Below are 27,816 nucleotides of genomic sequence, written 5' to 3' on the forward strand. Positions count from 1 at the left end.
AAGTTGAAGGTCAACCTTAGCTACTTAGTGAGTTTGAGGCAAACTTGATACATGAGACCCTGTCTCAAGAAAAGAGGGTGGGACTGAGAAGGGAACCCCAAAAACAGGCACCTGAGGAGTGCTGGTGTAGTGATTTCCTACACCTGGCAGGTACAATGTTGGGGTTACATAACATAAACCCTAATATCTGGGCTGCCCCACATGAGCAACAGGCTTGGGAGAGCCACCCACCATGTAAGACCTGGATCTCCTGGTCTCCATAAAGGGGAAGCAACAGCAACTTCTCACACTGTGCCAAGCTCTGGGGCCGTTTTATGCATTCTCACAGACGCCTTCTCAACAGCCCCTTGGGTCACATACAACTATGAGGCGCATTTTACAAGCGAGAAAATCCGAAGCTTGGTGGTATTAAACAATCACCATAGAGCACTCAGCCAGTCTGACGGCAGGCAATCTGACTTTGGTCGCGCAAGCCAAGCCACAGCATGGTGAGAAGAACCCTCCAAGCCCCTGTGCAGCAACAGAATGAGCCAATGGAGGCTAAGGAGTAGATTTCTCTTCACAGACCCTTAATATGCTTCCAGCCCCTGGAAGCAATGAACAGAAAGGCTTCCTTGTTTGGAATGACTTCTACATGGCAGGCAGTAGGTAGAATGCTTGGCTGCATCATGGCTGTCTCGTCACTATGGTAACTTCTGAGGCAGGGACCGGAGGACACCAGGATTGACCGGGGTTGACTTCTTGGTCCACAGCCACAGAGCTTGCTAGTGGCAGCGTCCGCATAGGTCCTGCTTCTGCTCCACAGGCTTGGACATGGGCCCTGAAATGCCTTTCAAGTCCTTTCAGCACCAGGACCCCCTCATTTCTTCCCCCTCTGAAAGCCCAGAATGGCTAATTCTATACCAGATAATGACTGGGGTGGAAGAGGGTGGGGAGCAAGACCACAGTACAAAATAGAATTACTTCAGGGATTTGCATCCTAAACCTGCAATGTATTCGAGGCTCCACATGAGCGCTGCTTACCTTCTGCCTAAATCTCATGTCACGTGGATCTCACACATGACGAGTGACAGCATCACGGGGTTTCTGCCCGCAGCAAACTGCCTTCTGAAAACAATGCCCCTAAAACACACCTACAAGTGACAGGGATGAAGGGATGTGTAAATCCCAGAGAGGTCAAATTTGTCTGTGACACGACAAGGGAGAGGTAGGACTGTGAACAGGCAGAGACCCTCCAACAAAGCAACCCAGGCAGGAAATGCACTGGACCACAGTGCGCCCAGTGAGAGGGTAGTGTGGGCTTCCTCCGTCCTTCACACAGACTGCTGTCTTGCCCAGGGTAGCACAGGCTAACCCCTCACAGTCAGCAAAAGGATACTCTGCACATACTAGAAACAGTGTGATCCCTGAATTGGAGAGTGTTGACCTCTGTTAGGTACAGACACTGATTTGGGCAGGGCAGGGCCCAAGACTGCACCTCTAACTAACCTCAGGTCATGTTTCTCCAACTCTATGGAGAGCATTTTGAGAACCAAGCAAGGAGACCCGCAGGGGCTTAAGAAGATCGTCTCCCCCCAGATTCTTATTTCTTGGTTCCTACAATCATGGCAGTAAGAGGTGATTTCTAAAAGCAAAAAAACTGAACTAGAGCATGTGTGTCCTTACAGCTCATGATTCTGGATGCTCATGAGAGCCTCAAGACTTCTGAATGATCTCCTTTAGTTAATGGGATAGGTGACAGTTACCAGAGGGAACCCTTGTTTAGATGATAAAGCATTTGCCTATCTAGCAGGCATAAAGTCCTTCCCAATATCACATAAAACTGGGCATGGCAGTGCACACCTACGATCCCAGTGCTTGGAAGATGGAAGGATCAGGAGTTCGAAGTCACCCTGCCTTCATCCACCAGCACTTCAGCTCAAGGTTGTTCAGCCTCGCCCAGTGCAGGCATGACTATATTCCTGATGCTCAGTCATCTGCTCGCTGAGCTCACAGCGGTGACAGAGTTCTCTTGGGGACACGAGCATCTCCTCACCTGTCACAAGCTACACCTTCCTCACACGACAGGCACTTTAATAAAACTATGTAGCTTACCCACGCCAATGGTTAATGGCTGGAGACAGTTGCCAGTGTTATCACACAAACAGTGGGAAAGGAATTGCTTAGAGCTGCTCTTTACCATGCCAACATAACCCGTCAGGCCAGAAGAAATGAACCAGCAACCGTAAGCAACAGTAGCCACATGAGTCTGTGAGCAAACACAACTCACAAACAGACAAAAATATTCTCCATCCCTCTGAACCACAGAGTAGAGATCAGGTTCTAGAAATAACCCCAGAGTCAAGGTTGAGGAAGAGCAGGCAGCTTAGAGGAAATCTCAGTAACTGAGCTATTTCTCCTGACAATTGTGGGCACAGATCCTGGGAGAGGCTTTTTACTAGAATTACTAAAACAAAATTAAGCGAGATACTTAGAACCCCTTCTTACCGCCTCCTACTAAGGACTTCTTGGGTTTCTCTGCCCTTTCTTAACACCTGCCCTTGGAGATCAGTAGCAAAAATACTGGAGCTAAGAGCATAAAATCATACACAAAATACAACAAGACAGCGTTAACCCCCTAAATGGAAATGAAGAGCAAGCAGATAAGTGGAAGGATTTTTGAGGTGAGAGATGAGGGTCACGTGCTATCCTCAACAGAAACTTTGCTAGCCACATCAGGATGACGAATGGAGAGGGAAAAGTCACGTCCTGAGCCACCAGGTGTCGGGCAGGGAAAGAGAAAAGCGAACTGAGGACAAGTCTTTTTGTGACACATCTGCTGGTCTCTTAGTCACTCTAAGTAATGAGATGAGAATATTTTTTAAAAGACAGAGGAAAAGCCTGGGAGAAGAGACAGCGGGAGAGTTCATTATGTTCTGAGAGCTGCAAATGCTACTTCTGAACACTTGAAAGGAGCTCCAGTCTAAACTTCAAGCCCTCCCTTCCTGGGAAGTCTTAGAAATTGCCAATAAACTTCCGGTGCCTAGTAGAGGTCCTTTCTAAGAAAAACTACATTAGATTTTAACCACACAAGTCCCAGGATGAGAAACAACCAACTGTGGAGTGAAAAATAATTTTGTTTGTTTGTCTGTTGTTTGTTTGTCCGTCTGTTTGTTTGTTTTTAAGTCAAAAAGCATTTTTTAAAAACCAAGTGTGATGGTTAGTTTTCACTACCAATTTGACACATCTTTGAGTCATCTGGGAAGAGCATCACCATAAAGGGTTATCTAGATGAGGTTTGGGCAGGGGGTGTTTACCCGGGACTGTCTCATTTGCTTTCATTACATTAGAAGCCCCATCCACTGTGGGCGGCACCATTCTCTGGGCTTGGGTCCTGAACTGTGGATGTGAGCAGAGTAGCGGGTATACATGCATTTATTTCTCTCAGCTCTTGACAGCGAATATGATGTAAGAAGCTGTTTCAAAAATACCTGCCTTAGTGGACGGTCACCTGGACCTGTGGACTAGAACAGACTCTCCCTCCCCACGCCTGCTTTCTGACGGGCAATTTTACCACAGTGACAGAAATGATACTAGAACACTAACTATTCTTTGTGACTGCAGCTACAATTCTATTGAAATTCTCCTTAAAGGACTATGGGTTGAAGGCCTGGGACACACGCTGGGGCTATTGAGAGGTGACAGAACGTACACGAGTCGACACCTGTCCCCTTCCTCTTTCCTTCCTGGTCACATGAGGGGAGATGCATCCTCTGCAACATGCCCCTGCCATGATGGCCTGTGCTGCTACGGTCCTGAAGCATCAGGAGCAAGCGACCATGGCCAAACATTTGAGTCAGTATAGCCTTCCTTTATTTTAAAAAGTTGTGTACCTCATATATTTATCATGATGACAGAAAGCTATCACAATTCACGAATTCCCAACACAAGGTTTCCATCTGTAGTCATCCCAAGTGATTGCTGACAATATAGGTCAGTTCTTTAAGTGAAGAAAAACAACTACGATTTTTCTGAGGCTGCTTAGTTGGGTTTTTGCCATCAAGATCCTCAGTGTATAAATGTTAAAAAGCCAGGGGTGGTGGTCTGTGCTCAGAGCATCCTTGTGCTGGGGAACCCAAGAGACAGGTTCCTGGACCTTCATGGCCAGCCAGCACAGCCTGATATACCAACTGCAGACCAGTGAGAGACCCTGTCTCAAAAGCAAGGTGGAAGCCAAGAGTGGTGGCAAACACCTTTAATCCCAAGGCCTGGGGCAGAAACAGGAGGATCCTCGTGAGCTTGAAGCCATTCTGATCTACAAAGCAAGTTCGAGGTTAGCGTTAGCCACCTAGTAAGACTCTGTCTCAAACAAACAAACAAAAAAGCCAAGGTGGACAGCTCCTGAAGAATGACACCCATGATTGACAGCTGACCTCCACGTCCACATATAATACACACACACGCACACACACACTCTTCCGTACACATGTACATTTTTTCTTTTTTTCTTTTTCTTTTTCTTTCTTTCTTTCTTTTTTTTTTTTTTTTTTTTTTTTTTTTTTTTTTTGGTTTTTCGAGACAGTGTTTCTCTGTGTAGTTTTGGTGCCTGTCCTGGATCTTGCTCTGTAGACCAGGCTGGCCTCGAACTCAAGAGATCCACATGGCTCTGCCTCCTGAGTGCTGGGATTAAAGGTGTGTGCCACCACCGCCCAGCTGTACCTGTACATTTTATTGTTGTTGTTGTAATTTTGAGGTCAATGGTTTAGAGTGTTACCTCAATACTGAAATGATCTTTGATCCCTCAAAACAAGTTGGTAATTTTTCCCACATCAAAACCACAAGCATTAGAAGAATGTGGTCAGTGATACAGCAGAGAGACAAGCAAAAGATGTCTCAGACAGACAGTCCCAAACTTCACAAGATGCATTAAGACTGAATTACCACAGATCAACACCTATCAGAAGGCATACAAAGGAAACATTCCAGAATGTATCTGGACTACATTTAAAATTCGGTCAATAGCTTGTAACACAAGAAGTAGTCTATGCCTAGCATATTCCCACATGTGTCAGGTATGACTTTGTCTTTTGTCTTACACACACACATACACACACACACACACACACACACACACACACACACGCATACACACGCATGTGTCAGGTATGACTTTGTCTTTTGTCTTACACACACACACACACACACACACACACACACACACGCACGCACGCACGCACGCACGCACACGCACACACGCAGCCAATCATCTGGACTGTTTCCCTTGATCCGTGGTCTGAATCTATTGCTTAAAAGTGGAAAAACACTGGGGAGAAAGGAAAAGGTATTCTAGACTAGAACCTGTTGTTGGGATGTCTTTAGCTTTCCAGGTAATTCACCTCTCAGCAGGGCTGCCTGGCTGTGAGATCCCAGACTGAGAAGCCAGGCAGGAAAGGGCTGACCTGTTTAGCACTTAATCACAGACCCATGGCAAACTGACATAGATTCTTTAATCTAATCCCCGGAAGAAGCTGGTACATTTCAGCCAGGGAGCATGAATCACCTGCCCAGACTGGCAAATGGCAGATCCCCTTGGACTTGATTCTCTAGCTACAGATGAATGAGTCAAGAGAGGAGCCCTTCTAAGAGTTGACCAGAAGCCAGCTGGTGATGACCAGAGAGATGAGCTGACCACTCAGAACTTCCTTAGGGACTTTCAGAGAGAACTATGGGCCAATCGAGGCAGACAGAGTTGGCACCACCATGTACCCAGCAGAGCCACACACAAGGACAAAACCCCGAGGACAAGAGCCCAGGTCCTCACAACTGAGTATTCTTTTATTAGATAAAGCATCACTTTCTAGGGGCAGTAGAGTACCTGTTCTTTGCTTAGAGCTCCATCTAAAATGACGGAAGGAATCTGCAGTGCTAGCCACCCCCAGAAGAGCCTTGGCTGCTGGGAGCATCTGATGGCCGAGGACAGTAGCTTCAGATTAACAAGCAACCCAGCTGTGCCTGTGAATGGGAGGCCTGCAGCAACCCCAGGGCATCAAGCAAACCACATCGTAAACTAACAGTTCACAAGAAATATAAAGGACAGAAAAACAGGTTAAATGACATCCTAGGGTAGATGCACACACACACACACACACACACACACACACACACACACACACACACACACACACACACGATACTGAAGTATTTACCAGCTGAATATGAGACACATCTATAAGCAACTGGTCTGATCTTTTCAAAACACTTTAAAAGATCATAAAGGGGGTGGGGCAAAAGGACTACCTGAGAATAAAATATACTTAAGAAACCTCATAACAAAATCTTAACCTTTGATTAGATAAAAAAAAAAAACTAAGAAACAAAAACTCCAGTCCAGGAGAGCCAGCTGGGACGGTATGAACACACACCAAAGGATAAGAAATAAAGGAACCGGCAACTGTGCTGGATTTGACAATAACAACCTTATTTTAAGCATCTATATGATGGCGTATTCAGAAGTACAAAGTCATGGTCTATGCAAATGTGTTATTTTGATGTCTCAGAAAAATAAAGCCACACCATGTCCACAGTTAACCAATAAGTAAAACAAACATTAGCAGCTGCTGATTCTGGACAGAGAACGCTCAATGGACTTGTCTTCCGACTTTCTCATGTGTTTGTCATGATTCATGATCAAAATGCTGACAACACAACACGCATTGTAAAAAAGGAACCAAGCGAATCCTTTCTCCTAGCAAACCACCCTTGATACCCCCTCCTCTGCCATGAGAGCAAGTGTGGTATACGCATCTTCAGCTTAGTGCCAGAGAAAGCTGCTGCTTGGTTTTAGGGTGCACACTGCACAGAGGTCCATGGCACAGTCTAGAATCCCCAAGAAGAATATCAGAGGTAACAACAGCTACTTGTCCCTGAACACCTGTACTGAGTCACAGTTTTCTCCCACCCCCTCTCCAGTAAGGTTTAGGTGAACCTGCATAAATTAAAACGCATAGCTGATACACCATTGCACTTCTCCTAACTCAGAGCTATGCTCTTAAACAAATCTTCCTCTGTCCATTAAAAAAAAAAGCAATCAGCCTTGTCCCCACCCCTTTTGTTTCCTAAATGGGATGTTAGATCCAATCCACCCTGAGGACACAGAAGCACATTGCACATTAGCAATATTGTGACGCACAGAATGTTCCTTCCGTGCTGAGTGTGTGTTAGCCAAGCAGTCTGGGGCTGGTGGCACACGTTGCTCCTGCAGTGTCAAAGCCAGCTGTTCTACTACCAATGCCGCCTGCAAGTGGGCAGGAACAATCGTGCACAAAAATCGCTGGCCCAGGACTTGGAGATCTCCAGAGCCGGATGGCAAGAGAGCCTGGCTGGGGAGCGATAATGAGCCCCAAACTCCAGCAATAGAGGAATTTTATTATCACACTTCTACAGAATCGCTCATTAAAAATGACCCCATGTAACCACACTGTAGTAAGATTTGGCTTTGGAATGTATACATTTCGCTTATAGAAAATGTCACTTAGGAGACAATTTCAATAACGGGAAATATTTTACGTCATGCTAAGTATATGCAAAGGACTAGTGAGCAAAACATATGTGCTAAACATAAATGAAAAGGGCAAAAGATACTTAATATCCATGAGACACAAGTCGTTAGAGTGCCATGTACACCCATGAAGTACACAGGAGACGTCAGAGGCAGTAGACATACAGGGCCACAAAACACAACGGAGCCCCTAATCCACAGGGGGGGCCGCATGTGGCTGTGCACTGCACTACTGCCTGCCCGTGCTGGCTCCATGTGTCGTCTGTGCAGCAAACAAGTAAAACGGAAATTAGACGGCAATTTTTTTTGAGCCAATTGGCAAAAAGCAGCTACTGATCAAACAGACTTGTCCCAGGTCTGTCTGTCTGTATGTCTGCCCCTCTCTCCCTCAGAAGTGAGAGTGGGGGGGTCCACTGGGAGTAGAGACAAGGTTTCTCATAATAGACCAGGCTGGCCTCTTGTGACAATCCTCTTGTCCCAGCCTCCTGAGTGCTAGGATGATAGGCGTGAGCCGCCAGGCCTAGCTATTCCCGAACCTCTGACGCCAGCACGGGCCGGTGGTCCAGGGAACCTTCTGTATAGGGGCTTCTTGCTTGGGCTTTGAGGACACACACCATGGAGCCTTGCTTCTCACCGTGTGCTCGATAGGATTTAATGAACAGTGTGATCAGGACATTTAAAGAGCAGGTGGTGACTCTGAGTCTGAGCCATTGGGTGGACCACAGTGACAAAGGAGAGGGGAAAAGCCAGGGACAGAACCTTGACCAGCTCCCGTTCCCAGGCTCTGACACAGGCAGAAAAAAGGGAAAATAGACGCCTGGTGGAGGAACGTGAACTGAGGGGGAAGTTTCTTCTCTAGAGAAGGAAACCTCCCTCTGCTCTCAGCCACTAAGGGAATCTTTGGGGTAGCAAGATCCCTGCTATGATATGGAATACTGAAGGCTAGAATGTATTAAAATAACGAATGAAAAGTTCCATGAAATGTATGTGACAAACCATAACGCCCTACCAGGTTGATTGTTGGGCTGTCTTCTGTTTGAAAGCCTGGCAAAATGCCAACACTTCGGGACAGTCTAGAAACAGCCTTAAGCCATTTCAGAATACAGTCCTCAGGGCCTGCTATTACTTTACCTCGAGATGACTATGTTCGATACGCATTCTTCTGAGTAAGGTATTCTTGTTCCCTGCAAACTGTCAGGAGTGGGGGTAAAAAAGTGAAACCAGTTACTAAATGCACAACCTCTATTCCAAGAAGAGAAGTTCAGAGTCAGGGCCACATGAAGTCAGAGGCCAGGGATGGGGGCAACTGCCCACTTTTCACTGTTCAAGGAGAAATGAGGAATAACTTAGAGAGCAAGAATTGTTGGCATCTGCCCACTGCCTCCTTTCTCTTCTGGAAACTAATCTACCCCCATATTGCTACAGTTACAGTAACAATGGGGAACAGAGTGACCCTATCCCCTGGCCACTTAGGATGGGTTTGGGAGTATCCATCTGATAAAGCTGGACCACCAAGAATGTGTCGGCGCAGGGGAGGAGGCTGCATCTCTGAATGTGGCTGTATTTCCACAGTATGGCAAAACTGCAATTCAGTCTGTAGAGCGGCTGTGCCGGCGGCAGAGAGGAGCAGGTTCCAGAGACTTCTTAGCTCCCATAGCACTCTTTGAAAACTTCCCATACCTCTGCCTGCTTAAAAATCTGTCTGCTCGGGCTGGAGAGATGCTCCTTGGTTAAGAGCACGGGAAGCTCTTCCAGAGGTCCTGAGTTCAGTTCCCAGCAACCACCTGGTGGCTCACAACCACCTGTAATGGGATCTGACGCCCTCTTCTGGCCTGCAGGTGTACACGCAGAGCACTCCTATGTGAAAAATGAATAAATTTTTAAAACTTCTGTCTGCTGGGCTCGGGGGATGAAGTCAGATGGTAAAGTACTTGCTTTGCAAACACGAGAACTTTAGTTTGACCCCCAGAACTCATGTGAAAAAAGCCAGGGATGGTGGCACACACTTGTAATCTCTGCACTGGGGAGAGACAGACAGGGCACTGTTTAGCCAGCCAGCCAGCCTGGGCAAATCTGTATGACCTAAGACAGAGCGAGACTCAGTAACAAAAACAAACAAAGGCAGGTGATCCTGAGGAATGACCCTTAGGTAGAATTTTGGTCTGTATACACATACAGACTACTTGCTTAAAATTTTTTAAATGCGTTTTTAAAAAAATTTTTTTTTAAGAATTGTTTTATGTATTATCATTTTAGGGAAAGTACATTAGCACACGAGTGGAGGTGGGAGGCAACTGTAAAACTGGTTCTCTTCTCCCACCTTCCCATGGGTTCCAGGTGTCAGACTCGAGTCACTAGGTTTTCACTACAGTGCCTTTACTCAGTCCCCAATTTAAATTTTTTCATGTTCAGTTATGATTCTCCAATTATCCCAAAGCTCAAGCATCTTTTACCTGGCAGAACTCTGGAACTAGCCAGAGATTAACTGAAGTGTTAGCTACCTAAGACAAACACAGGCAGCTACAAATTCAGACTCAATTGTGTACAGTCTGTAGAAGTGACACCCAAGTCCGTCATAACCCCAAACGTCTGCAAACAAGCAAGCAAGGCGTGAGTCTAAAGATGAGCAGAGTGTGCCTGCCACAGCGTGGGTGTCAGCAAGCCAAGACGACAAGATCTCACCCTCCCAAGCATCAGCAGCTATACCCAGGGTGGCTGCTCTGTTGCCTGAAGAAGAGGAGAAAAGCAGGATTCAGAGGAAACCAGATATGGGCATGGGCAGTTTTCCCTCTAAAAGAGCATCTCACACCAAAAAGACATATATTAAATACGTATCTCTAAAAACCTTCACATCAGGTATGGGCACCTTGGTAGGAAAGAGCTAATATTTTCCGCACACATAACCCCACCGGAGGCATTATTCCAGACACACCGTAACTAAGCCTCAGGTTTTAAAAGATGGCTTTATCATCTGTCCCATGAGGATTTGATGCTGTCATGTGTCTAGTCTGAAGTCCTCTGTCTGGTATTCTGACCCCAAAGCCAAAGCACAGGGCTTTATCACTTAAGCTTCTGTTATAGCAGCCAAGTATTACCTACCAAACTCAGAGTATGGACTATCCAGGGGCAGCCTATGGTAAAATGCCCAGCCACAAGTGTGCATGGTGGCCTCCCTGAGTTCTCAGAGATGGGTGGTTGGGGGGTGGTAAGATGTAGACACATGTCTTTGGGCATGGGATAAGCAGGCCCTTTCTGTATACCCTGATTTTACCAATCCTCGAAGACCTTGTATGAAATTAATTAGTGATGTCCTCTGAGGTAGTCTTCTAGCCCCAAACTTGGTTAAATATACCTCCTCTTGCTTACAGGAGATTCTGATTATGGAAGGTCTTCTTTAATTATCATGCTAATTCCTTTTGATAACTGTAGCTGCAGTACACCTCCTCTCAGACACGCAGACATGACAGCAAGCATGCAGCTAACACGAGAGTCCCAGGAGCTCTCACCCATCTCAGCCGGTCAGTCAGGAGGGACCGCTTCCCAGACTAGGTATTTACCCACGTACCATCTCCCTTCGTCCCAAACAAATGCATTGAGTTATGGATGGCGGACTACACGCTCACACTGTACACGTCACGTCACCTACACTTGTCATACAACCACTTTACTGAGAGAACAGGCTCTGAGGCCGAACTGACTTGTTTAAAAGCTGGACCCAGGGCCAGCAGGATGGCTCAGTGAGTAAAGGAACTGGGCACCATGCCCGATTATCTGAGTCTGACCCTTCAGGCCCACATGGTGCAAGGGAAGAACCACATCCCACACAGTTGGCCTCTGACATCCGCACACGCTCTTTGGCACACGTGTGTCCCTCCTGTGCCACCACATACATTAAATAAACAAAACGTAAAGCAAGCTGGGCCCTCTGTCTCATCACTGTGGAATTCTGGGGACAGTTCTGGCTTTATTTCCCCATCTGAACACTGGGGTGAGAACCAGGGCACTAAACTGGCTGCTAGGGCATGTGATACTTACACACAGTAAGACTTCGATGAGTGTACTAAGTTACTATTGCTACTGTTACCTTTTTTTTTTTAACTACTCTTGTTATTTTAAAGTATCAGTGAAAATGAATGGCTTGGTTACTCTGTATTTCCTCTTTAGGACTGCTTATTCCAACCCCTTCACAATTTCTTATACTGGGTTTTTTCAATCTGGATTACGCCTTTGCCAAAGTCCCTTATATATTTACAAAGTTGGTATGAGATAAATAGTATAAATATTTTCCCACTTGCAAGTAACTTCATATGGGAAAGATATTCCACAAAAGTGTAACTCAAGATGTGGGGGTCACTGGAGTGACGTGAAGTTAGCTGGAGTCCAGGCACGACCTTATGACGTGTGGCCACAGGCAAGAGAGACAGACATCTAAGTCTGTCCCCAGAGTGCCTATCTTCAGGACACAGGCCTCCTATGATCTCCTTCCCAGGAGGCAGGCAGGACCTCAACATGGGATATCACCTCAGGCAGGAGTTGGTTACTGTGGACTTTCAGGTCATTAGGACGGGCACTGTCTGGATGGCCTCGCCTCAGCTGGTGAGCCCTCGAAGGGAATCTGGCTTTTTCTGCTATCAGGAAGATTTAAAGCATGAGAAGATTTGACAGGGAGGCTCTCCGATGTTGGCTTTGAAGGTGGAAGGCGGCCTGTAGGAACTAAAAACAGCCAAGCCATGGGTGCCAAGGCTTGACCTCCCAGAGGAACTGAATTCTTTGAGCAGCTGAAATGAGAGGAGGTGAAACCTGGAGAGCTGCCGGTGTGTGCAGTCTGACATCTTGATTTCTGCACCGTGAAACCCCGAGTAGAGACCCAGCCCACGGGCCCCTCATGTCTGCCCTAAAGAACTGAGCAAATGGATGACTTTTAAGCCACCAAAGTTAGGGTAACTTGCTACTCCATGTCAGAAGGTCAGCACACCTGTCAGGAGAAGATGAGACTCCAAGCACTCAGTCATGGCATCATTTTGGGATGTAGTCCCATGCAAAGAACGCTCTACCAAGCCTGGTGGGTGGACATGGGCCTTGTCACCCAGGACTAACGGAGACATTGCTGCACAACTGTTATTACAGAATGAGACAACAGCCTTGTCTTAATACATAGAGGGAGATAAAAGCTTTAAAAATAAAATTTGAGTAAATAAAACAATATTAAAGGGGATTCCGAGTGATAAAAGCTTTCAAATAGAATATTCTTATTTCTAGCACTTTTAACAGAATATACTTTAACAACAGAAGTATTTGTTGGCCTTGTTTCATCTGTATTTCACTTTATTGGTTTTTGCCTGTTGTGGGGTCTCGATATGCTGCTCACACCGGCCTCAAAGTCCTAGCCTGAAGTCATCTTCCTGTCTCAGCCTCTGCAGGAGATGGACTGTCTGTATGCCATCACCCCTGGCTTTTCATGTGGGTGTGAGGATCCAAACTGAGGTTTCTGAACTTGCAGGACAGGCCGTTTCCTAACTGAGCCATCTCCTCAACTTCCTCATCTTTAAAGTGAAAATATCAGTCAGCTCTCAATATTCATCGGTTCTATCAAAATCCACAGATTTGACCACGGATCAGAAATACTGGGAGCTGGAGAGCCGGCTCAGTGGTTAAGAGCACTGGCTCTTCTTCCAGAGGTCCAGGTTCTATTCCCAGACACCCACATGGTGGCTCACAACCATCTGTAACTCCAGTTCCTGGGGACCTGGTGCCTCCTTCTGGCTTCTGTGGGCATTGTACGCACATGGTACATAGATACGCACTCAGGCACACACACACAGATATACATAAAATAATATCTTAAAAATAATTTTAAGGGGCTGGAGAGATGGCTCAGAGGCTAAGAGCACTGGCTGCTCTTCCAGAGGCCCTGAGTTCAATTCCCAGCAACCACATGGTGGCTCTCAACCATCTATAATAGGATTTGGTGCCCTCTTCTGGTGTGGAGGCATACATGCCAGAACACTGTACACAAAATCAATCAATCAATCTTAAAGAAAATAATTTTTAAAACACTTGAAAAGTAGAGCAGGAACTTCACCTGGATTAAGTATGTACAGACTGCTTTTCTTGTCATTATTCCCTAACAGCAGGTATAATGAGTATTTCCACAGTATTTACAACGCTTTAGGTAGCACAGAGATCCACAGGCGCTTTACTGTGCACAGGAGAACATGTACTTCTTCTCCTACACAGACACACTTGAGCATCCAAGGACCTTGATATTGGGAGGGCTTGGGTCCACACACACTGCGGGAATGCCATGGTGGGCGCTGGAGCCATTGCGGGCAGAGGCCGTGACTGGTGAGGGAGGCCTGCTGCCTTGTTTGGATGCTTAGGAACAGTAAGGTCACAGCAGTCAGTGGTGACCTGGCCTGGTGGGGTGGGAGCAGCAAGCCCTCCTCCTCCTCCACTGAAGTGTGAATTTCAGGGAGTCGCAGACCGACCGAAGACTTGACAGTTTCCTTCGGGTCAACAGAGGGAGAGTAAGGTCATGCGGGGAAGGCACAGGACTCACCATAAGAGATGTTCCAGGCCTGAATTCTCGACTTGGAGTGGCCCTTAGAGGGGTCACAGCTATGTCCTGTCTGTCCAGGAACTGGATTCTCTTTAAGAAACAGCATTCCTCTGATCCATGGGCCCTGCCTCACCAAACCCTGTCCAATCACAGTACACCAACCTCATGACCACAGGGGTTAGTCATCATATAGCATGTGGTTCAGGCTGAGGCAAACGGAGTTCTGCAATAGGATTTCATCTGTGGAACCTGGAAACAAGAATGTCTGTTTCCTCTGTTCAGATCATCCTGGCCCTCTAAAAATAGAAATGGTCCATAGGAGGAAGACAAGACAGACTCGGAGAAGGACAAAGCTGAGAAAGATCATACTCCCGTATACAGCCAGGCCTGAAGTCCATCCACCTTGGTTTACCTCAGTCATATGGACCATGGATTCCCTTCTCGCTTCAGACAGCTTCCATTGAGTTCATCACCTGCAACCACAGTCCTGCCTAGGCCTTCAGCTAAAAGTGAGAAAGCTGAGACTGTATTGCATGTCCTTCTAAACCCAAGAGTCTCCTAATGTCTTCCAAAGTAAAGACTAGGCACTAGGGAAACAGCCGAGAAAGTGTCTGGTGTCTCCTGCAGTCCAGTGGAGCTGCAGGGCCTCCAGCACCGCTCTGTGGAAAGCAGGTCCCTGGGAAGCATTTCCCAGCTCATCTGCAGACAAGCGCAAGAACGCCACAGTTCCACGGACCAGGGAACTGTGGTTACAGCACTTGCTGAGCAACTGTGGTCTGGATCCCACAGAAATGCCAGGTGGAGTGCCAGCCCGCCTCTATTCTAGCCTTGGGAGACAGAAACAAGGAAGAAGAGCACAGTTCTCCTGAGCTCCCTGCCGGTAGGTCCATCAGCCTCTGTCTGTCTGTCTGTCTCTCTCTCTCTCTCTCCTCTCTGTCTCTCCTCTCTCCTCTCTCTGTGTTGTGTATGAGACAGAGAGACAGAGACAGAGAAACCCCGAGGAGCAAATGTGCACAGAGAATCCACACACCCTTCAGGGTCCCTCCTCACTGCCCTTCTCCTTCCTCCTGCTCTGATCTGTCTTTTACTTTGCTTCCAAAATCCCCACCAAGGCCTCTGCCAGCCAAACAAACAATGCCTTCAGTGTCTGTCTGTGAATACATTTGCAGCACCCTGGGTCTAGAGAAAGATGGGCACACCACCACCCCTTGCTGGGGTTGGAGACACACCTAGTTCCAAGAACGGGAACTGGGGGAGGGGAAGGGGGTACAGCAGGAGTGAAGTGCTTCCTAACAAAGGCAACCTGGGGCAGGGCTGACCGACTGTATAAGCAGACAGGGTGCAGCAGCATTACTGGCGCTTCCTGTACCTCTCCACAGACAAGACTATGGATACAGTTAAAAAAAAAAAAAAACACCCCACAAGCCTGATGCTTCTCGCACCAACGCTGCAGCTTCTCGGTAAGGCGACGATATTGCTGTACAATTCACTCTGTCAAGCCTTTGAAAACATCATGATATTCCTCTCTGATCTTCAGCTACTCTCAACCCCCAGATCTTTCCCACAGGCACATCTCTCTTCACCTCTAATCTAGAACAATGTGGTCCTTCATCTTTCCAGTACACTACTCATCACCCTGTCTCTATACCTCAGCCCTCCTTTATAACAACCGCCCAGGACCTGGGTGAGCATGCTCACCATCCTCTTCCTTCACAAGCTAAAGAACAACAGAATTACAAACGCTTACACTACAAAGGCTTTCGCTACCACATATACAAATACAGAAAATTTGCTAGCACATAGAGTCTAAAACCTTCCTTTCTAAATAAGGAGGAAACTAAGTGTTCTAGGAATGCTGTGCTCTAGGACCCCATCCTGTGCACAGCCCAGCCTAACAGACCAGAGATTGACTTTGCATTCAGATCGGCATCGCAAGATAACCTCACAGAAGGCAAAGGTCCTCCTCCCGGCACACTGGCCGCTTTCATAGCAGACAGAGCAAGTCCTGCTGGGAATGAGATTGCTTCCACTCTCTCGGGTCCCTTCTACCCCACATGTCACTGAGGATCCTCCTCCAGGGCAGAGAGAGACCCTTTCCCTTTGGTGTGTCTTGATGCCAGTTTGCCTGACTTTTTCATGAAACCCAGGGCCGGAAGTCAGAACAAGAAATCAAGACAAACGCTGCCGCTGGCCCAAGCACCAGTTGAAAATCGGTCATTTATGCCAGTTTAACAAGTTGGGAAATTCTTACCGAGTTATTGAGTTTGCAGCATGGGGGATCAGACCTGGGGACTCGCGCATGGTCCTCAAGCGCTCGGCCAGAAGTTTTCTGAAACAGGGTCTATTGCTTGTGCCTCTTTCCTCTGCAATTTACAGATGTGGGTCTCTAAAAGCCCGTTCCAAGAGGGGCCAGATAGAGACATCTCAAGCCCATAGACAGGGTAGTCAACTCAGCTGGCCTGGGGTGGAGGGTTCTCTGAAATGCGGGACTTTGGGTGCCAAAACCATAACAGTCCCTTGGCAATTCGGGGTGGCCTGCTGCCCTGTGTGCCTGCCACCCCTGGCTAACAGCACCGCTGAAGAGCAGGACACTACTAAAGAAGGGATAGATAAGAGAGCGTGGCCCTCAAAAAAACTGCCTCATTCACGAGAAATCCCGGTTCTCCATAGTCCAAAGATGACAACAGAGTTCAACTTCCAAAGTGTGTCTAGACTGTGTGGGTTAGTCAATGATTCTGGGAAATGCTGCGAATTCTCCTTATGGAGTTTCCAGACATCAACCCATCAAATCTCTGACATGTCCTGCAGTGATGAACATATTTCATATGGCATGGTCAATATGTCCCAAATTTATCGCACGCCCCAGCTTTTTAAAATCTCTTGATGGTCATGATCATTCACTGAACACAATTTGGAAATGGAGATTTATCCATAAAAACACGAGCAGCAGGTACCAGACCTACTTCAGTCAGTCACACACCTACCTCAGGAGTCAGTACCATTCTCCTTGTGCTCAGTGAAAAGTAAAAAGTGCTCTAACCCAAGTGAAAATTGGTATCTAACCCAAGTGAAAACCCAAGTATCACGGGCCGGCGAGATGGCTGGGTGGGTAAAGGCAATGCTTGCCACCTAACCTGATGACCTGTGTTCAATCCCAGGACTTAGATGGTGGAAGGAGAAAACTGACTCCCACCCACAAGCTGCCCTCAGACTCCCACGTGTGCACCCTGGCACATGCCACACCTACACCCACAAATGGGGAGATGAATAAATAAATATTTAAAATTAGTGCCACGTTCCACAGTTTGAATAAACAACTGTGCTCTATCCGTGGTTTCAAAGTGTAACTAGAACCAGTAGGAACAGATCAGAGTAGTATTGACTGAAGACTTGAAGCACAATTCAGTAGGACAGATGTCATTCATTCCTTTGACAAGCCAAGCATTAGGCCAGGCCTAGAGATACAGCAGTAAACAAAAATAAACAAGGTCTCAGTGCACCTTCCACTTGGGGCTTCCAAGTTATTTCAGCAAGGGCCCAGCTGAACACAATGATAAGACATGCAGGGCCACCTAGGAGGGTTGTAAGCCAGCTGCGTAACTGTGCAGAGAGGGTGAGGCATCGTAGGTGAAATGGATGGGCCAGGCACAGCCTGCTTAGGAGTGAGTGCTGGGCAGGGGAACATTATAGGCAATGGCTGGGGGCAGGGGGAGTGCTCACAGCAGTCCTTACAGATCCAAAAGTCACCGCCAGAGCCACCTGAGTACCTTGGGTCAAGATACTGTCATCATCACATTCACATCAAGGACGAGGACGGCACCAAGAGGAAGAACTCCCTGACCCATCCTAGGCCAGGGAGAGTCTGCTGTTTTGTACTTGAGAACATTCCATGAGTTGCCTTAAACCCTCGGAAGCAAGGTCCCCTGAAGGCTTGAGCCTCCACATCATCATCATCACCAGACGGGCAGATTTCGTATTCCCTTTTCCTCAGCTCCAGGAGCACAGCATGACACGGCCTTGACAGACCTTGGCATTTTCACAAGAGGCGCCTACAGCCACATGCTCTGTGTCCAGGGCAGGTGATGTCACCCGCACATGGACACACAGGTGCTGTCCCCAGGCAAAGCTTGTTAGGAGAGCAAAGAGCAGCACACCAGGTCCCCACCAAGCAGAGTGTTGTTCCCAGTGGGACAGGGTCACCCAGGACAGACACTTACCCCTCTGAAATTCCAGGCTTTTGGAGAGGGAAACATTGAGAAGTTGTTCTGCCTCGGCCGCTTGGGTCTAGAAGAGAAAAACCAAATGTTACTGTTCAGTGATTCAATGCACAGAGAAAGTTCTGCCTCACCAAGAGGAAAGCCGGCTAGGGGACAGACAGCTAGGGGTATGAGGCGGAGGAATCTTTCGGAGACTCTGGAGGAATCTTTCGGAGACTTCAGTGGCAACTTTCACCCCAAACCCCTGCTTGGCCACAGCCCCACAGAGGAGTCAACCTTCTACCTGTGAAAATCAAATCTATAGCAAAACTAGGATGCAACCACAAGTCAGACCCAATGCCCAGCATCTCTCTTTCTTTCTAACATACAAACAGTTCCCAAATGGACACCATCAAATGATGTAATGTTCATGGCTTCGATTCAGACAGGAACTCTCCCTCATTACACACAGGCTGAGAAGCCCCGGTGTCTCCACGAAGGCCACACATGCTCTAGGTTTTATTTTTTGTTATATTTAGTTATTGTGTGTGGAGGGTGCAGTGTGTCATTGGAGGTCAGGGGACAACTTGTGGGAATCAGTTCTCTCTTGCCATGCGGGTCTCCGGCGTTGGCAGCGAGTGCCCTCACCTGCTCAGACATCTTACCAGCCCACCAGACTTTTTTTTAAGTGAAAGTAAAATAAAAATGTTTTCAGGCAAAATAAATTCAAAAGATGTGAATTTGATGAAAAAAAACCTTTGCATGACAATAAAGTAAATGAAACTATGTCAACTAGAACACATGAGGGAACTGTCTATAACCAGGAGTCGGCGGAGCAAGCCTGAATACAGATGGAGAGGGCTTTGCCTGAAGTGTTCTCAGCAAGAGGGGGAAATCAGCTCCGCAAGTCCCCATTTCTGAACCACACATCTACTCCATCACTCTGGGTAACAGTTCCCACACCTCCTGGCCGGCTCCACTGCCTCCTGTCCTGGCCCTCCTCTCTCACCTCTGCCCTGAGATTCCCAGCAACCCCTGAACTGTCTCCTGCAGGCTTTAACCCGCCAGCTCCTTCTGCTTCCGCTTCCTGTCACGTGTGTGTCTTCAGAGCAGCTCTTCCCAGTTGAGCCTCTCGAAGGAGACCTGCCAAGCTAAGGCCCATGCCTCCCGGGGGGCATCATAAAGGGGCAGCTTTGGCCAGGGAGTGGGACACAGATGCTGGGGACATCTCTGCTCTCCCTAGTGATGTGACACTCAATAGGTGACTTGTCATCTCTGGTCTCTAGTTCCTCTACCTAAAGGATAGAAGGAGTAACAACCCCCAACCACCACCACCCGCAAAGGAGAAGGAAAGAGTTAGATGTTCCTGACACACAGAAGATGCATGTTAAAAGTGTCCTGTCCAGGGTTAAGCTTGGAGATGCTGGGTCACTGCCGAACCTCACACACAGTAGTAGCTTAATAAACGATGTCCAGTGCTGGCCTCGGCAAACCTGTTCTCAACATCCTCGAAAGATACACACAACAGAAAACAGCACACAGCAGGAGGTCAGCACATGCACACAGGGAGTAGAGAGGCAGCTCCCACAGCTGAGCCCTGGGGTCTCTGGCCCACAGCCCCAGCCAGCCTGAGGACTCAGCCTCAGTAAGCTGCTTCCATTCCCTGGGCCTTCCTCCAGCCTTGTGGACCCTCGTGGGCACTCTGTGGCTGGAGGGGGTCAACTGGCAGCCAGCTTCGAACTCCAGAACTGTCCACGTGGGCAGCACTGGAGGGAACACTGCCACGGGAGACTGAGCAGAGATGACTGGCCCAGGTCTAGCATGGCCCTTCCCAGGATTCTGAAGAGGGTTGGATCCTATACGATTCTCTTCTTCCTAGGACCTGGCACAGTCCCTGTCCTGGTCATCAAGAGGAAAAGACCTACAAAGTGCTGTGATGAACTCAGGACACTCCCAAGAAATTGTCCATCCTGACACAGGACAAGATTATTCTTACCCTTCTCCACGTTTCTAGAATTCCCATGAGTGGCTGTTGACATTTTCACATGCTGGTCAGCCACGACAAACCTTTCTGGAATGAAGTCAGGCCAACAGGGACAGGCCAGGGGGCAGAGAAAGTATGCTGCAGGATCCAAGGCCTGGGGTCAAGACCACAGGGACCTTGGGTGACTTCCCTAACTTCCCCCAATCTTCAGTCTTCATCACGGAAAAGGATGTGGTAAGACTTCACCTCCACAGAGTTGCTCTGAAGAGTTAAGGAATAATCGCCATGAAGCATTCTGCCTTCTCCCTGGCTCACACCGAGTTCACGTTAGCCCCAAAGTCCTGTGCAGTCTACAACATGCTGGGCATCATTTTAGGAATGGGGATCTAACTGGGAGCAAACACAGGCCCTGCTCTCTGGGAAGCTCGTGTGAGGAGGTGATCAACTGTACTGAGAACAAGGCAGGGCTCAGGGAGTGGAGGCAGGAGAATGACGGGGAGACGAGCTACTGCTTTATGTGCACAGGGCAGGCTTCTCCAAGCAAAGCAATGATTCAACGCAGACCTTGAGAGAACGGGGAGAATGTCTCCCGTGGCCTGAACACCCCAGGTCCGTGGGCAGGTGGGGAATGCTTGGCACAGCTGGTGAGATGCAAGGGTGGGGAAGGGAGTGGGCAGAGAATACGGTCACGGGAGTGAGAACCAGGGTTAGAGTTTCATAGGCAAGATCTTCAGTCTGGGTAACATGCAAGCTCTGAGCAGCAGACAAACCAGGTCTAAGCTTTCAAAGGATGGCTCTTTAGTGCAATGTGCACAGAACTCTAAGAAACAATACAGGACAGGAGAGAGGTGGGACCATCCTTCGATGACCCTGATGAAGCACAGCAAGAGCCTGGACCAGGGGCAGCAGAAGGTATCGATGTGAGACTAGTAAAATCAAAGAACTAAGAGATGCTCCTCAAATTCTGGACCCAGGGAGACGGCCTATGGGGAGAACCCAAAAGCAGACACATCGCCCTTGAAATGGCAGAGCCCTCGGGGTGGAGCTGAGGACACAGACAGACACAAGGGGCAGAGAGTGTTCATGGGTGGTCAGCCTGTAGACAGACAGAGGCCCCGCTGAGATAGAAGGCCCTTGAGGGAGGGACAAACGATGCGTGTCCTTCAAGGAAGTCAGTGGCTCACTAGGCAGGAGAACAGAGGGACATCCTTAGAGCGGCAAGAGTTCCCCGGGGACTTGCCATGAGGACGTCAGTGGGGCTGAGGACATCAGTGAGAGACTCGTCCCACAGTGGGGCGGAAGTGGTATTTGTACAGAATGGGAGTTGACAGAGATCCCAACGATTGGTCAGTCCAGTCTTGAACCCAGCACTTCCCTGAAGTGGGCATATCGTCTGTCTTTTTATGATCCACTTGGAGAGGGCCAGATGTCTGCAGACTTTCCTCAATGTTCTTGACCTCCGCTGCCAGGCAGCCCAGGCCAGCAGTGCTCCCCACCCTGGCAGTATGGTGGGGAGGACGGTGGGAAACAGCACAGCTGAAGGACCCTCCGCTCCCCTAGCCACAGGGCACTTACTCAGCTCACACAGCACCTGAGCCCCTAGCGATCTCGCCCCACTGCCAGGGCCTGCGTGGCAGCCCAAATGTCAAACACGAAGCCAGCGGTGAGCTGCTGGGATCAATGGAAACCAGGGGATATTTTTAAGGGATGTTTTGTAACAGAGGTTCTTTGAAAATCTGGTGTTGGAAGCACTCTTTTTTTTTTTTTTTTTAAACATCCAGATGCTGTGAGTGTTGATTCTGAAGCATCTGGGGGCACTTTTAGAAGCCAAGGGATGGCTCTCCCTCCATCCCTCCAACCATCTCCATCTGAACTGCAGCATGCTCGCAGCGTGAAAGGTTTCCTTGCTTTCCCCGGAAATCCACATCCTGAGCTTGCAGGTCACGGCCCGGCAGCGCGGCTTCACGGCCCTCCGGAAAGAATCATTAGTTTTCTACTCTTTAAGCAAGGAACGGCAGGCTGTTGTTTTTCTAAAGGTCTGCCTGGGGAGCCCCAGTTCTTTCCTGAGTGTGTTTTTCTAGCCAGGACTCCATGTTCAGACTACCTTCCCATGAGTCCCCTAGAGAGCTACCCCCAGTCTGTGTGGAATAAGACACCAGAGCACTCTTCTTGGGAGAAAAACATGGATCTGGTCATGGGCACCTCATCCTCGATGGCACTGGCCTTCACCCTATACACATGGGACTCCTCAGTTGCTCTATTAGAGACCGTTGTTAAGGTTTCCTTTTAACAAACCAACATTCGGAGAGTACTCGCTGTGTGCCAGGTACTGTCCTAAGTGCCTACTGAACATTAACTCATTCTGTCTTCCAAACAATTTTATGAGGAGCTATTGTTGTTAATCCCTCCTTCACAAATGAAGAAACCAAGGCTTTAAATGATTTGCCCCAAAGCACAGAGCTAACTGAAGGCAAAGCCGGGACTTGAACTCGGGCAGTTCTCACTCCAAGGTGTAGAAAAGAAACACACAATAAAACCACTGCAAAAAGAGTAAGTATTGTGAAAATATCACCAAAAGCAATTTACAGATTCACTGCAATCTCCACACAAATCCCATGACATTCCTCACCGAACTAGAAAAACAAAAACCCGGAAGTTCACATAGAAGCACAATGGCCTCCAAAAGGTCAACCTTCGCAGACATATGACGGTGCTGGAAGTTTTACAACATCCAACCTCAAGTTATACTATAGAGCCATCGTGACAAAGGGGGCTTGGGACTGTCACAAAAACAGAACAATGGACTAGAAGAGCCAGAAATAAACTCACACAGTTACAGAGACATAATCTAAAATATATAATATGTATGTATGTATGCATGCATGTATGTATGTATGTATGTATGTATGTATGTATGTATGTATGTATTATGCCTGTGGCATAACAGTAGACATGTGGAGGCCAGAGGGCAGTCTTGGAGTTGGTTCTCGCCTCCCTCTCTGTGGGTTGAGGACTGAACTAAGTCACAGAGCTTTGCAGCAAACCCCTTCACCTGCTGAGCCACCTTGCTGGCCCTGAGACTTCAGGATAAAACCACAGGCAAGAACTTTCTGAAAAGGACTGAGTGGCACAGAAAACAGTCCTGAGAGCGGCTCTTGGGAAGGTTTGGTGGTTAGTCAAGAGCACTTGCTGCCTGGCAGAGGAGCTGGGTTTGGTTCCCAGCACTCCCACGGTGACTCACAACTGCCTGTGACTCCAGTTCCAGGGGATCCAAAACCCTCGTCTGAACCTCTTCTGTGCCAGGCGCACACATAGCTCGCATATATACATGCAGGCACTCAAACATACATGTAAAATAAAAACATCTTTGAAACACTGAAAAACAGGACTACATAAAACTTAAAATATCAGCAATGGACAGTCTCTAAGAGAAGAGACCATCTTCAGAGGGGGCCCTGGCAAGTACCCACAGAAGTTAACGCCCAACTGAAAGGTAAACACACACACACACACACACACACACACACTTGAGTGGGCACGTGCACATGTACACAAATGCACATACACACATGCATACACAGGTGCACACATGCACACACATACACATACACACATGCACACATACACACTTGAGTGTGCACGTGCATATGTACACAAATGCACATACACATGCATACATAGGTGTACACATGCACATACATACACATACACACGCACACACACACACACACACACACACACACACACAGAAAACAGGAGGGGCTGGGAGATGGCCCAATTTGCAAAACACCTGCTGTGTGAGGACCTAAGTTCACAGCACCTGCACCTATGCATGGAAGCATGCTTCTGTAACCCCAGCACTGGGAAGGGGGAGGGATGGGTGGACACACAAACACACACACACACACACATGAACATGCGGGCAATAATGATAACAATAAAAGGTATCAGTCCTACAGATTTCCCTACATCTGCAAAGGAAGCCCCACGCCAGTGTGTTTGCCGGCAGGCACATGCAGCTCCAGCCACTTCGGGAGCTGAGGCAGTATCGCTTGGGGTCAGTAGCTCACGGCTAGACTGTGTAACACAATAACATCTTCATAAAGACTGATGAACTTATCTGAGTGCACATCACAGTTTATTTAAAGTATAGTTTTTAATTTTTTTTTTTTTAAACAGGAGACAGGATCTAAGGTTTGCCTGAAATGCACGCACGTACCCTGCCTTAGCCAGGTCCTGAGTGCTGAGGTTATAGACATGTACCAGCAGCCCCAGACATTCTTTTTTCCTACCAGGGCTGCAGACGAAGTCAGCTCCTCATGCATTCTAGGCAAGTGATACACCACTGACCTGCATTCCTTTAAAACTTCCATGGCTGACTTTTCGGAATATTTTAAAGGAATTTAGAATAAGTAATTCTTAGAAAGCTTTTTTTAAATCGCTCAGCAGATAAGAGCATTTAAAGACTTAAATTTGTCAGGCGGCTCATATCTGCCTATAACTCCAGCTGCAAGGGGGCTAATGCCCTCATTTGGCCTCTGTGAGCAAGCAAGCAAGCAAGTGCAAGCATGTGCACACGCACGCTTGCACACACACACACACACACACACACACACACACACACACACCTAACTATAAAAAATAAATCTTAAAATCACTATGAACTCAAATTATCTTTCTGATCTTTGTATAAAAATAGTAAGAGTGAAAAGGCAAACCTGTCCAACTATATCAAAATCATAAACAAAAAGAAAAGGGATATGTTCAAGGCTCTAACTCTGAACACATTCCTAAGGACCTGAACCCTTTCTTAGTTCCTATGTACCACCTGTAAGGAGTCTTTGTTCTTATTTGGATTTTGTCCAGGGAGGGAGGAGCAGAAGAAAATCTTCATATTTTAATCAATACTATGTTGATCAGCAGCTAATTAATCAGCAGGTAGGTGGCCTGGCCTGTCTAAAACCAAAATCCTAAAACTGAGTCCTTAGAATGGGCATTTCTAATTAACACTCTCTTGCTCCTAGCAGCTAAGACATCACAAATTCTCAAATTAGCCAGCATCACTGCAGCAGTTTATTGACTCTGATAGAGACCCACTGCAGCCTCCAGGGTAATTAGAAGCTCCATAAATGCTATTCTTGGCAGGGACTGGGACCACACATAAAAACATGTTTATCCCCAAACTGTGAAATACAGGGGTGAAGCCCAGCCTGAGGCAGGCTTGCTAGAGCACAGGTAGAGGGGAGGGAGGCCACAGGGACCGTGAGGCCATGTAGGCACTGTGGCAAACAGCAGGCCATCCCCGAGGCCTGGTCAACCTCTCAGACAGCCGGAGAGGTCAGTGGGTATGAAAGGAGAAAAGGTAGGAGTTGGAGAGTAATAGCATTTTTATGGCATTAATACTATTTGTGTGGTGTGACCAGAGGTGGACACATCTTCCTCTAACACTTCGGGTTCTAGCACTAACCCTGGAACTCATCTTAGGTTAGCTGACCAGAGAGTTCTGGGTACCCACCTATTGCTGCCTCTCCCTCTTCCTGGGGCTACAGGCACACACCACCCACTACTCCCAGCTTTTAGATGCATGCTCATGCTTTCACAGCACGCATGGTCTTTATCCACTGGGCCATCTCCCCAACCCCAGGGATGTTCTTTATATGCTAATCAACTCCCTAGATCTTCACAGGACCCTTGGCAAAGGGTGATAACAGCAGACAGGTAGGGCCTGGGGTGAGGCTTCGAAATACCCACAATCAGGCAACCCCATTTCAGGCATCTGAGCTTGGCCAAGTTGCATGAGATTTTTTTTTTCCCTGGCCACTTAATCTACCAGAATATATTAACCATGTGTCACTCACCAAACATTTCTACCAAACACAGCCTGTCTGAATGCACCAGGCAAGGCCATCCTCCTGGGCGCCTCACCATCTTCCAGTTGGGAGAGCAGAGTCAACGCTTGCATCAGGGTTACTACAGTTGCCTCCATGGCAACCTGCCCTTGTCACCCAGGTAGATGCTTCTCCCATCCCCTCTGGGACACAGCTTGATACAGGGATGCAGTCAGCACTTGCAAGCTCATCCTCACCTGCCCCCGGCTTGCTCACACTTTTATACGATTGTGAACCGAACCGACTGGGAGCTTCCCAGTTCCCTGGCTGTCTCTGGCCCAGGCTGACGGGCAGGTGGGGTTCATGGAAAGACCATATAGAGAAGAGAGATCTGCAGAGAAGGTAGCTGATACCCCCCTCCCATGCCCCAGCCTGACCGTGGAAAAGGACGGCGTTCCTGTCAGCAGAGAGAGCACAGCTCTGCAAGAGGACAGAGGTCACGACCGCTAAGCACAGGGAGACATGGAGGTTTCAGTGAGGGACCCCAGATCTTGTAGAGTCCCGTGGATATCTCTGAATAGTTGTTTTTTTTTTTAAACACATCTCACTGAATAGCCCAGTCTGCCCTCAAATCCAAAGGCTTTTCATGTCTAAACCTCTTGGGATTTACAGGCACATGTCAAAAATAAAACTATTGCTTTTCCTAGTCAAAAATACCACTAAACAAAACATCTTTTAGGATACTAGAGCCATGAATGAGCTTTCAGAAGCCCTTAAGGTCAAAGGAGAAACAATAACATTTTTTCTTAAAAATTCTTAAAAAGCTAATCCACAGTAGTGACTTCTCAGGGTGAAGACTAGCCTCACAGTTACCATGCTACACATCTCCTGACTCACACTCCCTGTTATATATTCCCTGGATCTGAAACTTTATGCTTCATATACATTAATTCTGTAATTATAAGACTAGTTTTTTGTTTGTTTGTTTGTTTGTTTGTTGAAGCTGAAATGTCTTGGTCATATGTAGCTTGCAGAAGAAATCCAACCCACTAACTAGCAAACAAACACTGCCCACCTTCCTTAGTAAGCAGTAAAAGAGAAATCCAAATAAGCCAGTACATTTACGCTCATAGAGGTAATATTGAAGGTGGGCAGTAGGTCTCAGAGTTTTGACTGTATAAACTCCCATAACATTTCCACATGTCGTCTGGTAGCAATTTAAAGAGCATTTTCCAAAAGCATGAAAAGGACCTAGGGGCTCAACCTTATGATAACCTCTGTGACAACATGATCACAGACACATACAGTGACTCAGATGGTTCCTCCCATGTGACTCTAGAGCAGCGGTTCTCAACCTGTGGGTCACGACCTCTTTGGGGTCACCTAAGACTATTGGAAAACATGGATATTTGCATTATGATTCATAACAGTAGCAAAATTACAGTTATGAAGTAGCTATGAAAATAATTGTATGGTTGGGGGTCACCACCACATGAGAAGCGTATTAAAGGGTGGCGGCATTAGGAAGGTTGAGGTCCAGCGTCCTGGCAGATCACAGAAGAGGGAAACAACCTTGGCAGGCTCTGAGTCCAATCAGCCACACTGAGAGCTCTTGTCCACTCACGGCCTCGCCCTGGAACTCCAACCCAACCTTTGGCTGGCTGCCTGTGGCTGCTACTTCTTCCTGTAGTGGGGGATGTGTGGTTTTCCTA

General features: G+C 47.7%; 1 protein-coding gene across 2 annotated transcripts in view; it reads right to left on the reverse strand.

Moving 5' to 3' along the window:
- The window catches only part of Arhgef3 (Rho guanine nucleotide exchange factor 3), a 283,414-nt gene that overhangs the window by 174,488 nt on the left and 81,110 nt on the right, over positions 1-27,816 (reverse strand). For both annotated transcript variants that reach the window (XM_028882410.2, XM_037208765.1), the window contains exon 3: positions 18,314-18,380. In XM_028882410.2, the coding sequence (XP_028738243.1) occupies positions 18,314-18,380 (67 nt within the window). The remainder of the gene's footprint in view (positions 1-18,313; positions 18,381-27,816) is intronic.

This window comes from Peromyscus leucopus, chromosome 9 (assembly GCF_004664715.2).
Source record: "Peromyscus leucopus breed LL Stock chromosome 9, UCI_PerLeu_2.1, whole genome shotgun sequence".
Lineage (NCBI taxonomy): Eukaryota > Metazoa > Chordata > Mammalia > Rodentia > Cricetidae > Peromyscus > Peromyscus leucopus.